The sequence below is a fragment of the Rana temporaria genome, chromosome 13 (genome assembly GCF_905171775.1).
Source record: "Rana temporaria chromosome 13, aRanTem1.1, whole genome shotgun sequence".
NCBI lineage: Eukaryota > Metazoa > Chordata > Amphibia > Anura > Ranidae > Rana > Rana temporaria.
Window position 1 is genome coordinate 29,852,780 of NC_053501.1, and position 12,788 is coordinate 29,865,567.

At 41.4% G+C, this 12,788-nt stretch overlaps 1 protein-coding gene across 5 annotated transcripts in view; it reads left to right on the plus strand.

The window, feature by feature from the left end:
• Positions 1-8,156, plus strand: part of CEP170B (centrosomal protein 170B) — a 110,681-nt gene extending 102,525 nt beyond the window's left edge. For all 5 annotated transcript variants that reach the window (XM_040332687.1, XM_040332688.1, XM_040332684.1 and 2 more), the window contains 5 exons: positions 110-247; positions 1,990-2,078; positions 2,168-2,261; positions 4,046-4,097; positions 5,633-8,156. In XM_040332687.1, coding sequence (XP_040188621.1) covers positions 110-247; positions 1,990-2,078; positions 2,168-2,261; positions 4,046-4,097; positions 5,633-5,868 — 609 coding nt within the window. In that variant the 3' untranslated portion in view covers positions 5,869-8,156. The remainder of the gene's footprint in view (positions 1-109; positions 248-1,989; positions 2,079-2,167; positions 2,262-4,045; positions 4,098-5,632) is intronic.
• The last annotated feature ends 4,632 nt before the right edge of the window (positions 8,157-12,788 follow it).

Here is a 12,788-nt window from a genome sequence, read left to right on the forward strand (position 1 = left end):
TAAGTGCAGTCAAAAATAAACTGCATTTTTAACAATCTCTAATACATAAATGCAGTAAGTTTGAAGAGTGTGTGTGTATGAACATCTATTCTTTCCTTTTCGTTTAAAGTTGGTGCATCATATCCCAGAGGCAAGTCTAAACTATCAGAAAATCCCACCAGGCTACACAGGATCAGGTTTTGATCAGAACATGAATGACAATCGTGAGGAAGATCCTTTAAAAAGGAGAGCAAGAAACCGAGAGGAGGTGAGCATATAACACATCGACTTTGTGTATGCCTGTTTGTCCTAAAAAATATTGCATTGTTAGATGCTGGTAACTGAAATTGCCATATGCAATCCTATTATCACAGTGACTAAAATGTAAATGTTTTACATTAACGAAAAATACAATAGATTTAAATAAAATTATAACTAAATGAAAATATTGTATTTTGGTTTAAGTAAAGGAGAGTTATACCCCTGTTATTTTTTTATATCTCTGTCCCATTGGTGAGATTTCCCTTTACATTCTGTCCCATAGCCAAAGCAGGAATAAGGAGTCCCTCCGAAGTGAAGGCATCCCTGGTTGTCACCAGAACTAGTGTTCCCATTGGAAAATCCACCCTCTATTCCTGTTCTAGTGTCTGCTCAAGATTTGGGGTTTTCTTTCACTTTGATAATTGTAAACAGGTGTTAATCTTCATAATGGGGGTACAGAGAGCAAAAAAAGCTCTCTGGTGTTCTGGTCCCTTTCCACTGTATCCAATACCAAAAAAAATGTTGGTTTTAGTTATACTTCAGTGTATATCTAAAGATATATCTGAACCCAAATAACCAAAAAATATAATATATTGCAGCTTACCAGTTCGAGTGGCAGCATCCATTTTCTTTTAGAGTTTTTTTCACAAGGTGATCCTGCCAGTCCTAGGGCAACAACACTCCCCCACTTTACCTTATCTGTGGAGGAGGCGTACACTATATTGTCAACATTATTGGGATGTCTGCTTTTACACCCACATGAACTTCAAAGGCATCCAAGTCTTAGTCCATAGGGTTTAAACCTGAGTTGGCCCACCCTTTGCATCTATAACAGCTTCAACTCTTTTGGGAAGGTTGTCCACAAGGCTTAGGTGTGCATCTATGAGAATGTTTGGCCATTCTTCCAAAAGAGCATTTGTGAGGTCAGGCACTGATATTGGACGAGAAGACCTGGCTCGCAGTCTCCAATCTATTACATCCCAAAGGTGTTCTATGAAGTTGAGGTCAGAATTTTCTGCAGACCAGTCAATTTCCTCCACCCTAAACTTGCTCATCCATGTCTTTATGGACCTTGCATTGTGCACTGGTCCAAATTTGGTGCAGGGGGAGTTATGGTGTGGTGTTGTTTTTCAGGGGTTGGGCATGGCCCGTTCGTTCCGGTGCAGGTAACCCTTAAGGCATCAGCATACCAAGACATTTTGGAAAATTGCATGCTCCCAACTTTGTGGGAACAGTTTGGAGCTGGCCCCTTGCTTTTCCAACACGAATGCGCACCAGTGCACAAAGCAAGGTCCATAAAGACATGGATAAGCGCATTTGGGGTAGAGAAACTTGACTGGCCTGCTCAGAGTCCTGACCTCAACCCGGTAGAACACCTTTGCAATGAATTAGAGAGGAGACTGGGAGCCAGGCCTTCTCGTGCACATCAGTGCCCGACCTCACAAATGCACTTCTGGAAGAATGGTCAAACCTTCCCATAGACACACTCCTAAACCTTGTGGACAGCTTTCCCAGAAGAGTTGAAACTGTTATAGCAGCAAAGGGTGGGCCAACAGAATATTGAACCCTACAGACTAAGACTGGGATGCGATTAAAGTTCATGTGCGTATAAAGGCAGGTGTCCCAATACTTTTGGTAATATACTGTATATTTAACAGTAAGATGGATTTATGCTTTATGTAGAATTGATTGTACATGTTAAGTCAACTGTATTTATTCGACAAATGACTTTGTACTGATCTCCTTCAGGTAATATTTGACAACCTCATGTTGAATCCTGTATCGCAGCTGTCGCATACAATTTGCTCAAACACAGAGATACTTACTAAAAAAATGAAGTAGGTTACATTTTAAGGTTCTTGTTTTTATTTTGCCTGGTTATTTATATTTTTTTTAGGAATTAATGTAACTTTGTTTTATACAACAGAATTTTATTTAAGAACAAAGATAAAAGCTGGGAAGATATTGAGGCAAAAATTCATTCTGAAAATGAAGTGCCAATCCTTAAAACATCTAACAAGGTACATTTCCTTTGAAAATCCTACTGGTATTAACTGCAATATGTCATCTGTCATCATTATGTTATTTACACAAAAATAAGTTTGGTTTGCAAACCAGACTTTGAAGAGCAATTCCACCAAAGATTAAGGCCTCGTACACACGATAGGGTAACCAGAGGACAACGGTCTGATGGACCGTCTTCATCGGTCAAAACCAATCGTGTGTGGGCCCCATAGGTTTTTTAACCATCGGTTAAAAAAAAGCCAACTTGCTTTAAATTTAACCGATGGATTCCTAACCGATAGGTCAAAACCGATCGTTAGTAGGCACATCCATCGGTTAAAAATCCACGCATGCTCAGAATCAAGTCGACGCATGCTTGGAAGCATTGAACTTCATTTTTTTAGCACGTCGTTGTGTTTTACGTCACCGCGTTCTGACACGATCGGTTATTTAACCGATGGTGTGTGGGCGCGACGGACCATCAGTCAGCTTCATCGGTTAACCGATGACAACGGTCCTTCAGACCGTTCTCATCGGATGGACTGATCGTGTGTACGAGGCTTTAGCTTTGTTCGCTTTGGATAGAAATAGAAATTTTCACCCCATGCTGTGTCTTCAGTGCTGTCTGGTTTCCTGATAGAACGCCCCCACCAGCACTACTAAATATGATGGGCTGAGCTTGGCTTTTTAACCAAGTATCTAATGTCATAAGGCTAAGTATTTTAATGAGGGATTCACTAGAGCGCACAAGTAGGAGTGTTTGTGGCCTGTGCTTTTAACTTTTTATCTTTAACTTTTTTACCAGAGCACTTTCATCTTTGGCACAGACGACAAAATATGCATTTAGGTCAGAAAATGACTTTCAAATCCTCAAATATTATATATTTTCTGAGAGCTGAGAATGTGTAGAATATGTACTATATTATTTGCACAACTGTCTATCAAGCCTATATTTTTATTAAAGGAAAAGGTCAAATCTAATTTTAGTGCACACAAGCACAATAAAATCCCCCCTTTTTTCTAATATAAAACATGAGATTTTGCCCAATAAATAGATGCCAAACATGTTGAATCTCTGAATTGCAGTCGCAAAGCATCGACAAACTATGATACCCAATATTGTCCTTGGGCAACACTTTCAAAGCCTTTACTGTGCATTTGTTTGATATAGACAATGGCCCTGATATTATTCCTCTTATGCCGGTGCATGTGGTAACACCGAACTGTTGCACAATTGACGTCTATATACAAATGTGGGGTGCACATGTTTTTTATTCATGTGCCTAAAGCAATAAGCAGGGACGCTTTAGTGAATTTTTCTTTTTTCACTTTTTTAATACATTTTATTCACTTTTAATATTTTAACTTTTTTTTTTTATGTAAGAGGGTTTGTTTCATCTGTGTATAACCTGAGGCTAATCACTTCATTGGGTATATGTAAGGGTTTATAACTTAATTTTATTACAATTTTAAGGGGGCTCCCTGACTGTACGTAAGTAAAGGTATAGGCCAGTGATGGTGAACCTTGGCACCTCGGATGTTTTGGAACTACATTTCTCATGATGCGTATGCACTCTGCAGTGTAGCTGCTGAGCATCATGGGAAATGTAGTTCCAAAACATCTGGGGTGCCAAGGTTCACCATCACTGGTATAGGCTAAAATCAAGCTTTAACAATGACTGATACTGTATAATTTCATCTGTCTGCACTGTACTAAAAGCACTTTGCATACACAGCTGTAAATATGACTGGAGAACATTGCTGAAATGGTTATCCTCATTTTCTTTTCTTTTCTCTAAAGGAGATCAGCTCTATTTTGAAAGAATTGAGAAGAGTCCAAAAGCAACTGGAAGGTAGGTACTCCAATTGATTTCCACTAACACAGTATTTTAGGTTAGTATCTGAGAAAATCAAAAGTGTTGTGGACGGTTTGCCATCTTTCATAGCCTTGTAGCTGACAATGACTGAACACCCCATTCTACTGATTTGTAATGTTCATGGTGGACTACACCAAAGTCTTAAAAAGATAGTTTAACCATGGGCACCAAGTGTGTTTTATGTTCATGTCGCAGTGCCAGATATCACTATCGGGAACCCTCCTCACTCGGGTCTGGAACATATGGGATTTCCAGTTTTCTTTCAAATCTACTTTTAATTCTCTCAAGACATATTGGGGGTAATCCACAAAAGGGATACGCCGGCGTATCTACTGATACGCCGTCGTATCCCTGTTTCTATCTTTGGAACTGATCCACAGAATCAGTTTCCAAGAGATAGACAGAAGATCCGACATGTGTAATTGAATTACACTGTCGGATCTTAAGGATGCAATTCTAGGCCGGCCGCTAGGTGGCGAGGCCATTGCGGCCGTCCTAGAATATGCAAATGAACACTTACGGCGATCCACGAACGCTCCGACGGGCCCGTCGCTCTAATGCTACGTCGTTTACGTCGAGTTACGCCGTGTAAAAATAGGGCTGAGTCCTATTTGACTAAGCCCTATTAAGTATGGCCGTCGTTCCCGCGTCGAAAATTCAAACTCAACATCGTTTGCGCAAGACGTCCGTGAATGGCGCTGGACGCCATTTACGTTACCATCTAAGCAAATGACGTCGGAGCGACGTCAGCGCAATGCACGTCGGGTAAGTTACCCGACGGAGCATGCGCAGTACGTCCGGCGTGGGAGCGCGCCTAATTTAAATGGGACTCGCCCCATTAGATTCGGCACGCCTTGCGCCGGACGGATTTGAGTTACACCGCCGCAAATTTCCAGGTAAGTGTGTTGTGGATCGATACCTAACTTAGGAAATTTTCGGCAGTGTAACTTAAATCACATTACGTTGCGCTGGGGGGCTGTGGATTTGGCCCTTAGGACTTACTGTATTTATTTTATAGTAAACATGTCACAATCTCGAGCAACTGAGCATATGATGAAAAAACGGCATAAGCAGTTTCACTGCTAGTAATAGGTACATTTCTACTTGCCCTGTAAATCGAGCTTTACCACCACTAGTAAGCATCACACGATGTGAAACATGTCAGCCACCCTTTTCCTTTTCCTTTTGTTCACTTCTTTTTGACTGCAACATTGTTGGTTGTTTTTTGGATTTCACTTGCTGAATAAAGATACCGTTTTAAGGAGTGCGGCAGTCCAGGACCTCTTTTCATCCAATGTTTTGTCATTTGTTGTAACTAATTATTTTTCAGGCTAAAATGATCAGATGGGTAGAAAGATGAATCTAATTGGTTCCTGTAGATTTACTCCAATTTACACAAACTCATTTCACCTCCTTGTTAATGAGCCCATTATAATTTGCCCTAGCTAGTTTATGTTGCCTTTTTACATTGTGTACAAGTTCCTAATAGTTGTATTTTTCACATCCTACAGTCATAAATGCCATCATTGACCCAGCAGGACATCTAGAGGTCGTGAGCAGCAACAAGAAAGTCTCTCCAGCTCTTCAGTCTACAATGCCCCAAATCAGGACTAACAGTTCTCTTTTAGGAATTGAGTCCAACCAACCCGTCCATGTCAGAAACTACTTACAGAAGTCCAGCTCTGGATCTTCACGATCTCCAGAATCCAGCTTTGGTAGAGATGAGGATGGGGCTTATATTGTCTGATTTTTTTTTTTTTTTTTATTTATTTGATTTTCTTTTTTATTTTGTGTTTTTGTATGAATGGCCTATGTTATCAGTGTGGCTTTCGGTATAATATTTTGAGTGCTTGTGTTCTCTCGCAGGAAGGCTAGTCCTCACCAATGCGTAAAGTCTGTGTCATGCAAACGATTGTTGACTTTTTTCTTTTTTTTCTCAATCTCGTACTGTCTACCAGCTCCTGTACCATATTGAGGCAATTTTACTTGAACGTTATTTTTTTTTTTTTTTCAATATAGACTTTTGTCCTTGCTCATTAAAATGTGCCATACTGTTAAGACCTAAAATGCTGTAAATGTTCGATGCTAATAGGTCTGATATGTTTCCTGTATCCTGATTGCACTTATTTCCAGTTCTTTAAAAACTAGGCTAGTTGAAGCAAGTACAAAACAAATCGTATGATCTGTCTCTTGCCAAAAATTGTCTGAAACGAGTATGTCGGCATTTAATTTATCTGTTTAATAGGTTGTATTTAGCCAACAAAAACAATGTGTTCTAGGTTCAGTGTATTGTTTTAAAGGCATTGGAATTGTTGAATATATTGAAGAGACACTGACATTGTTTTTGCAAAGGAGCCCCCGAGACCCACAGATGCTCACCTTGCCAGCACTCCCCCAGCACACTCCTTCCTCCATCATAGATGCAACTAAAATCCTCTGTATCGGACACTAGAGGGAGAGGTGACCCCTCCCTCAATCATGTGACCGTGCTTGGGTCTAGCTATTGGTTGGTAGACATCAGTACCTGACATTGGAGGAGGTGACATGCTTTTCCATACCCCTGCATCAGAGGATGGAACAGCTGGCAAGGTGAGTATTTGTTAGTCAAGGGGGTCCCTTTCCAAAAAAGTTACCCTGAATGGAGGCTGTGTCTCTTTTAAAAAGAGAGACGTGTATAATAAGCCACATGGCAACCAACCACATGTCATCTTTCATTGATCTGACTACAGTCAACTGACAGCTGATTGGTTACTATAGGTTTCATGATTTTGTTGTAGCCGTTGTTATATGCCCAGTTTCTTTGCTGTGACCTCAGTATACCTTCCAGATTGGACAAATGCATGGTATTATTGGCACATTTTTTGTCACTAGCATGGTGTGGGTCTTAGAAAACGCCTGTTTGCTTTCACCCAGCATCTCCTGTAATGATTTAGTAAATTCTTTAAAGATCTGTTCAATATAGCAAAGTAGTGTTTGGCTTCAGGAACATTCTGCTTCTGCACAGCCACAGCATTAAAAATGAAATCTGTGTCAAAGGCTTGTTCCTGCGTTTATCATGCAGCCTACTTTGTTGTCTTGATAATAGAACCTCTTCATTTAGGGTCCTTGGAGCAGTGTACTATGATTACTCTACCCCAAAACTGAAAGTTTTTTTCAATACTATTTAATGTATTATCAATTATCCCCATTTAATGCTTGAATGAGACTTGGTCATATGCGTTAGAAAGTGATAAAGTTGTGCCATATTTTATGCTCAGTTTAAGGGCACGTGCACATGGCCGTAACTTACAGCATCTGGGCATACAGAGTAAAATATGTCTGCAGTTGTGGCACACAGGAGCTACAGCTGCAGCATATTTCTGCCCATAGGAATACATTACAGAATTTTTTTTATACATATAAAAAATATACCCTCAACGTGTGCATGAGTATAGGAGCACACAGCACTTTCTGTAATGTATTCCTATGGCAAAAATAAATTGCAACTGTGGCTCCCAGGTGCCACAAGTAGAGCTATACTTTACTGCAATTTATGGCCATGTGCAAGAGGCCTTAAACATAAATTCTAGTCCCATCATGCAGGCTCTCCTGGGTAAGCGTAGGAATCTTCAGTAGCATTTACAGCAACTTAAATGGCCAGCAGTAGTCTGATTGTGGTAGCTGTGTAGGATATTCATACGGCCATCAAGGCCAAGCACAGTAAGAAGTGCAGTCAGTATGCTCCATTGGGTTTTGGTCCTCCCCACATTGCTAGGAGATTTTGGCACCATGCACTAACATGTTCACCCTTCAATAAGCCCAAGAAAAGTTTACATACGTTGCAGCCTATCGGTGCTTTGATGTGGTGGCTGCATTTGTTTTGTTTTTATATGCCAAGTACATTTCCTGCCAGTACAGAAAAATACTTGTTGATCCTGATAGAAATCCAATGTGCTTGTACTTTATTTGTACTGAATTGAAATCTGAACCAATGTTATCAGCTTTCCAAGCCATTTTCTGCAAACAACAAAACCCCTCCTCCCTATGTAATGAAATGAGTAGAAGGGAAGGTGTACATAGTCTAAAAAAAGGAGAACAGCCTATAGAGCGACAACACTGCAGGATAGCCTGAAAAACAGAGACCAATGCAGCCACTATATCTGCAGACTGGTCAACTGCAATAGATTACATTTTTGCTTTTGGATTTCCATAAACTTTAAGGCCCCTTTCACACAGGCTGTCCCATTAGGTCCTACTGTCAGTTTTTCAGGCGGACCTGATTGGATCCTGCATGGTCCTCTGTGGAGCTGCAGATGTCAGCGGACACGTGTCCTATTTTTCATTCATCCGGTGTATCGGATCAGATGGAAAGGACATGCAGTCCGTTTCTATCCAATTGCCCCATATAGGAGAGCGGGCTGTGTCCATGTCAGCTGTGCATAACAGAGCGGACAAAGAGCTGTCATCCACCTGCTCAGCAGGGATCGGCTAAGAGATCCCCCGGCTAAGCAAGCAGATTGCACATAGCCAAGCAAACACAGACCTGTCATCAGGGATCAGCTAAGAGATCCCGCGCTAAGCAAGGGGATTGTGCATAGCAGAGGCGCCCGCATGAAAAGGGCCTAACAGACTATGCCTGACAACTGAGGACCATGCTCCCGTAATGTTTTTTTTTTTTTTTTAGAGGTTTAGTTAATGCAAAAGTGTTGCACTGCTTTGAAATTTGTAACAGTAGCAACCCCCACCCCCGGTTGGTCGGCAGTCGTTCGGGTGGGTCTGCTGCAATTTGCCCTATCTATGGTGGGCAGCGCTTCTCCTGGGCTTCACCGGTGGCTTCCCTTGCTGGGCGGCTCTGCGTCTTTCCCTTCCCCTGCTCTCCACGGGCATCGCGGCGGCTTTCTTTTCCTCCCTCCTCCTCGGCGGCCAATTAGGACTCTTTTTTTTCTTTTCAGCCAATCGGAAAATGGGTCTCAGACCTGCTTCTGATTGGCCGAATTGAGGATCAGTGTTTCAATAAGCGAATATTAATTCGCTGTTGTAACACCTGCGCGGGCTCCTGGCGCATAGAGCTTCTAATCGGGGGCTTAAAAAAAAACCACCCCTGCAGCTGTAATTTAAGCGCCTGGTGTCCTGAATGGTTGCCGGACACATTAATAGGGGGTGGTGGTGTGCTGTCAAAATAGCGTCTGTGGATAGAGCATGGGGGTGGTGGCCGTGGATAGAGGTGGCGGTGCTCCATCGCCCCTAATGGATGGGCCGCCACTGAACAATATGCTTAATGACTTTCATGATCAATCACAAAATTACCAACAGGTTTATCATTGGGGCTTTCTTGGACCTGTGCAATAAATTGTAATATAAATCTTGCCACGTAGTCACATGCATGCATTTTATTTTATGCACGTAAGAATGTATACTAAACAGAAATAAGAAATCTCAGGAACTTGGTGACCAATAAACCTTTTTTTAGGTGGGGGGAAAGAAAAAAAAGTCTTCGCAAAAATCTAGGATTACTTGTCAGGATTTAAGTGTCCATTTGACTGCGGGATCAGGCAACAATCCTGCAACCGAGTACTCCAGGTTCTTTCACTATGTGGGGGCTCAGTTGGTTTGGCTGAATTTCCCTGACCGAGCAATCATTAAGATAACACTGGAATGTCTGCTGAGCACCCAGATAGGAAAGAAGTGTGCATGCTGTGCTCTAATCTGATTGTTAGTGGTCTTTTAGTAATGCCGCCTTGTCTCTTCTTACTTTGCCATTTCAATGATGGTGAATGGCATATGAGAGCGCTAATAGTGATCGAGACTTTAGTTTATATTTGAGTGTCCTTTAAATGATTACTGCACATCTGAACCAGGTGCTGACTCAGTAGTCTGCTGGGTAGGGTAGCCCCATAAATGCATCCTAGGGCATACATATAGTGGATGTCTGAAGTGTGCTATGGCTTGTGTGTGGGTGTAGTGTTGGCGTACTAAATATGCAGAGCAGAGGACCGTGCACTTTATACTCAAGGACAATCTAACAGAGTAGAACATGGAAGAAAAACTCAGCTCCCATGATGTAGCTGGAATTTTTCCAGTTCTGGTTATGTTGTTCCTCAGCAGCACAACGTCCCGGAAGCAAGATGGGGATAATTAATCTGTGTTGCTGTCAGGTGTAGAGCTACCTATTTGCAAACCAGGTGCTTTAAGGGCTCTTTCACATGGACCCGTTCAGATCCGCCTGCCAGTTTTTTTGGCGGACCTGAACGGGCACTCTGTGCTCCTCTATGGAGCTGCGGATGTCAGCGGTGACATGCGCGCTGACATCCGACCCGCTCCGATCCGTCAAAGTGTGTCGGAGGAAAAACCTACTTTTCCATCCGTCTGGCGGATTGGATCGGGTGAACACGGACAGACAGTCCGTGTTCATCCGATCCCCCCCATAGGGGAGAGCGGAGAAAAGACAGGGCAGTCCCTGCACAGTGTGCGGGAACCGCCCTGTCATCCGCCGGCTCAGCAGGGATCAACGGAGCGATCCCCGCTAAGCAAGCGGAGGTTCACGGGGCCTAAGGCTTTTGCTACACAGGTGATTTTATTTTAATTTTTTTTAAATGACTACATTGCACCATTAAAATCAAGTGTGGTCTATCTTTATTAGAACCCTTCACCTATTAATGTATCTTATTTTAGTGGTGGCAATTTATGATAACCCAGGCCCAGAAAAAAAAAATAGAAGCAGTTATATATTTTTTTTGTTATAATTTTTTTAGTAATAAAGCTGAACTCCAGGCAGAAATAAAAACATTATTTAATCCAGTTACTTTGTAGTCATTAAAAAATAATTAAAAATTGGTCATTAAAAAACTGAAACTATTCTCTTCCTGCAAAGCAAACGGTTTGTGCTGAGCTGTCCTATTGCCCTCACCGCCGATCTCTACTGCACTAAAGAAGAAAGCTTGCTGAAGATCTACATTTGACACATATGATTGTGTTTGATCCCACCTCCCCTTCTGCCCTCTATGGTTTCACCCCCTGGACCCAATGTCAATACTGCATCATGTAGGGACATAGCAATCAGAGGATGAAACCACAAGGTGCAGCAGGGAGGGTCAGGACATTTAACACTCCTGGTAGTGTTGAATGTAAAACAAACTTTTGGCAAGCTTACTTTGTAGCAGCACACCTGGTGGGTATAAAGAGTTTATTTTGGGGACATGCCAGTTTCAAGTTTTAAAAGTCTTGATAGTCACTTTAAAATACAACTAGTTAAAGTACCAGAATTCTTTATTGTCTAGTCAGCAGGCTGTGTGTTGCTTCTTGACCAAGCTTTATTGTTCTAACTGGCAAGTTCTTTGGATGATAGGATTGGCTAAACAGCATAAAGGCGGCCATAGACAAAATTTTCTTTCCTGCAAACACGGGTTGCAGGGAGGAAAATCGCTTCATTCCCCCATTAACTCAGTGTTGATGGAGGTATTCCTCCTGCAAAGCCATTTTGTTCTCCCAGCAGGGAAGAGGGCGATGGGAGCCATCCCAACCTGGAGAACACAATGATTACTATAATATCTGCTAGCAATAATTGCATGTGAAATCTGACAGGCTGGTTGTACCCTAGTCTATTGATCGATCAACTTGGGTACATTTAACCTGCCCATGCATTGTTCGAATCTCGGCTGGTCCCTGCCATGGTTGCCGTTTTTAGAAGAGTAAATGTTTCTCTTATTCAAGTAATTGATAGAAAAATTGGGCATCTGTACATCTTAATTCCTTGTGTTTCTTTTTTGATTATTTTTACTTTTAATTCCAGGTTTATTTTTTTATTATTTAAATGAACACTGTTCCTTTGCAATGTGCACAAATCTTATTTTTTTCCTCTTATTTGTATATTTGTTTTCTTTTATATATAGTAGATATTTATTTTCTGTATATGTGTAAAATATATCTTTAAGTATGAATAAGAAGCAAATTATACTTTATAAATGTAAAATCATAAATATAATTCTACTTTTGATATTATTCCCTACTAACACACAAAAGGTACAAAGTTTCAATACTAATTCATTTGGTGTTTGCTGTCATCAGTGAGTTGTGTTAGTGGTTGATGGTTTTCCATCCTTATATGCTGTCTATATCAAGTTTTAAAATATCAGTCTGCCCAAAATGTGTATTTCAGTATTTGTTAGGGAGTTTAAACATCAGAGGCTCCATTCACAAAGCTTTACCGCCACCTTAAGGGCCACCAGCAGAATGCAATGATCACTGCTGGTGGCTATAGCTTCCGGCAGTGATAGGGTGAAAAAAAGCCAACAGGCTGGTTGTACTGAAGTTGATCAATAGATTGGCTTCAGTACAGCCACCCTGCCCACAGACAAGTTGAAATTCAGCCATTTCCTGCTGAACCAGACAAATTTTGATCAGTCTTTAGCTGGCTTAAAACTTTGGTTAGCAGGGGCAGTGGTGGAGTGATCTCTCATAAGAACTTGACTAGACAGCCCACCAAAATCCACCTACAGTATACTTGAATAATTGGGTGTACTGGCTCCTTTCATGTTTTCTTGGAAGAGGAACGGTAGTCTACTACTCCTTGTTATACATTCCTTTTCCCCATAAGATACAAGTATAATACTGTAGGGAGGAGGAGCCCCCCTTGTAATAAGAAGCTGGTCACACCAGGAAACCCAAGGGAAGTCCTCTAAAGAGTTGATA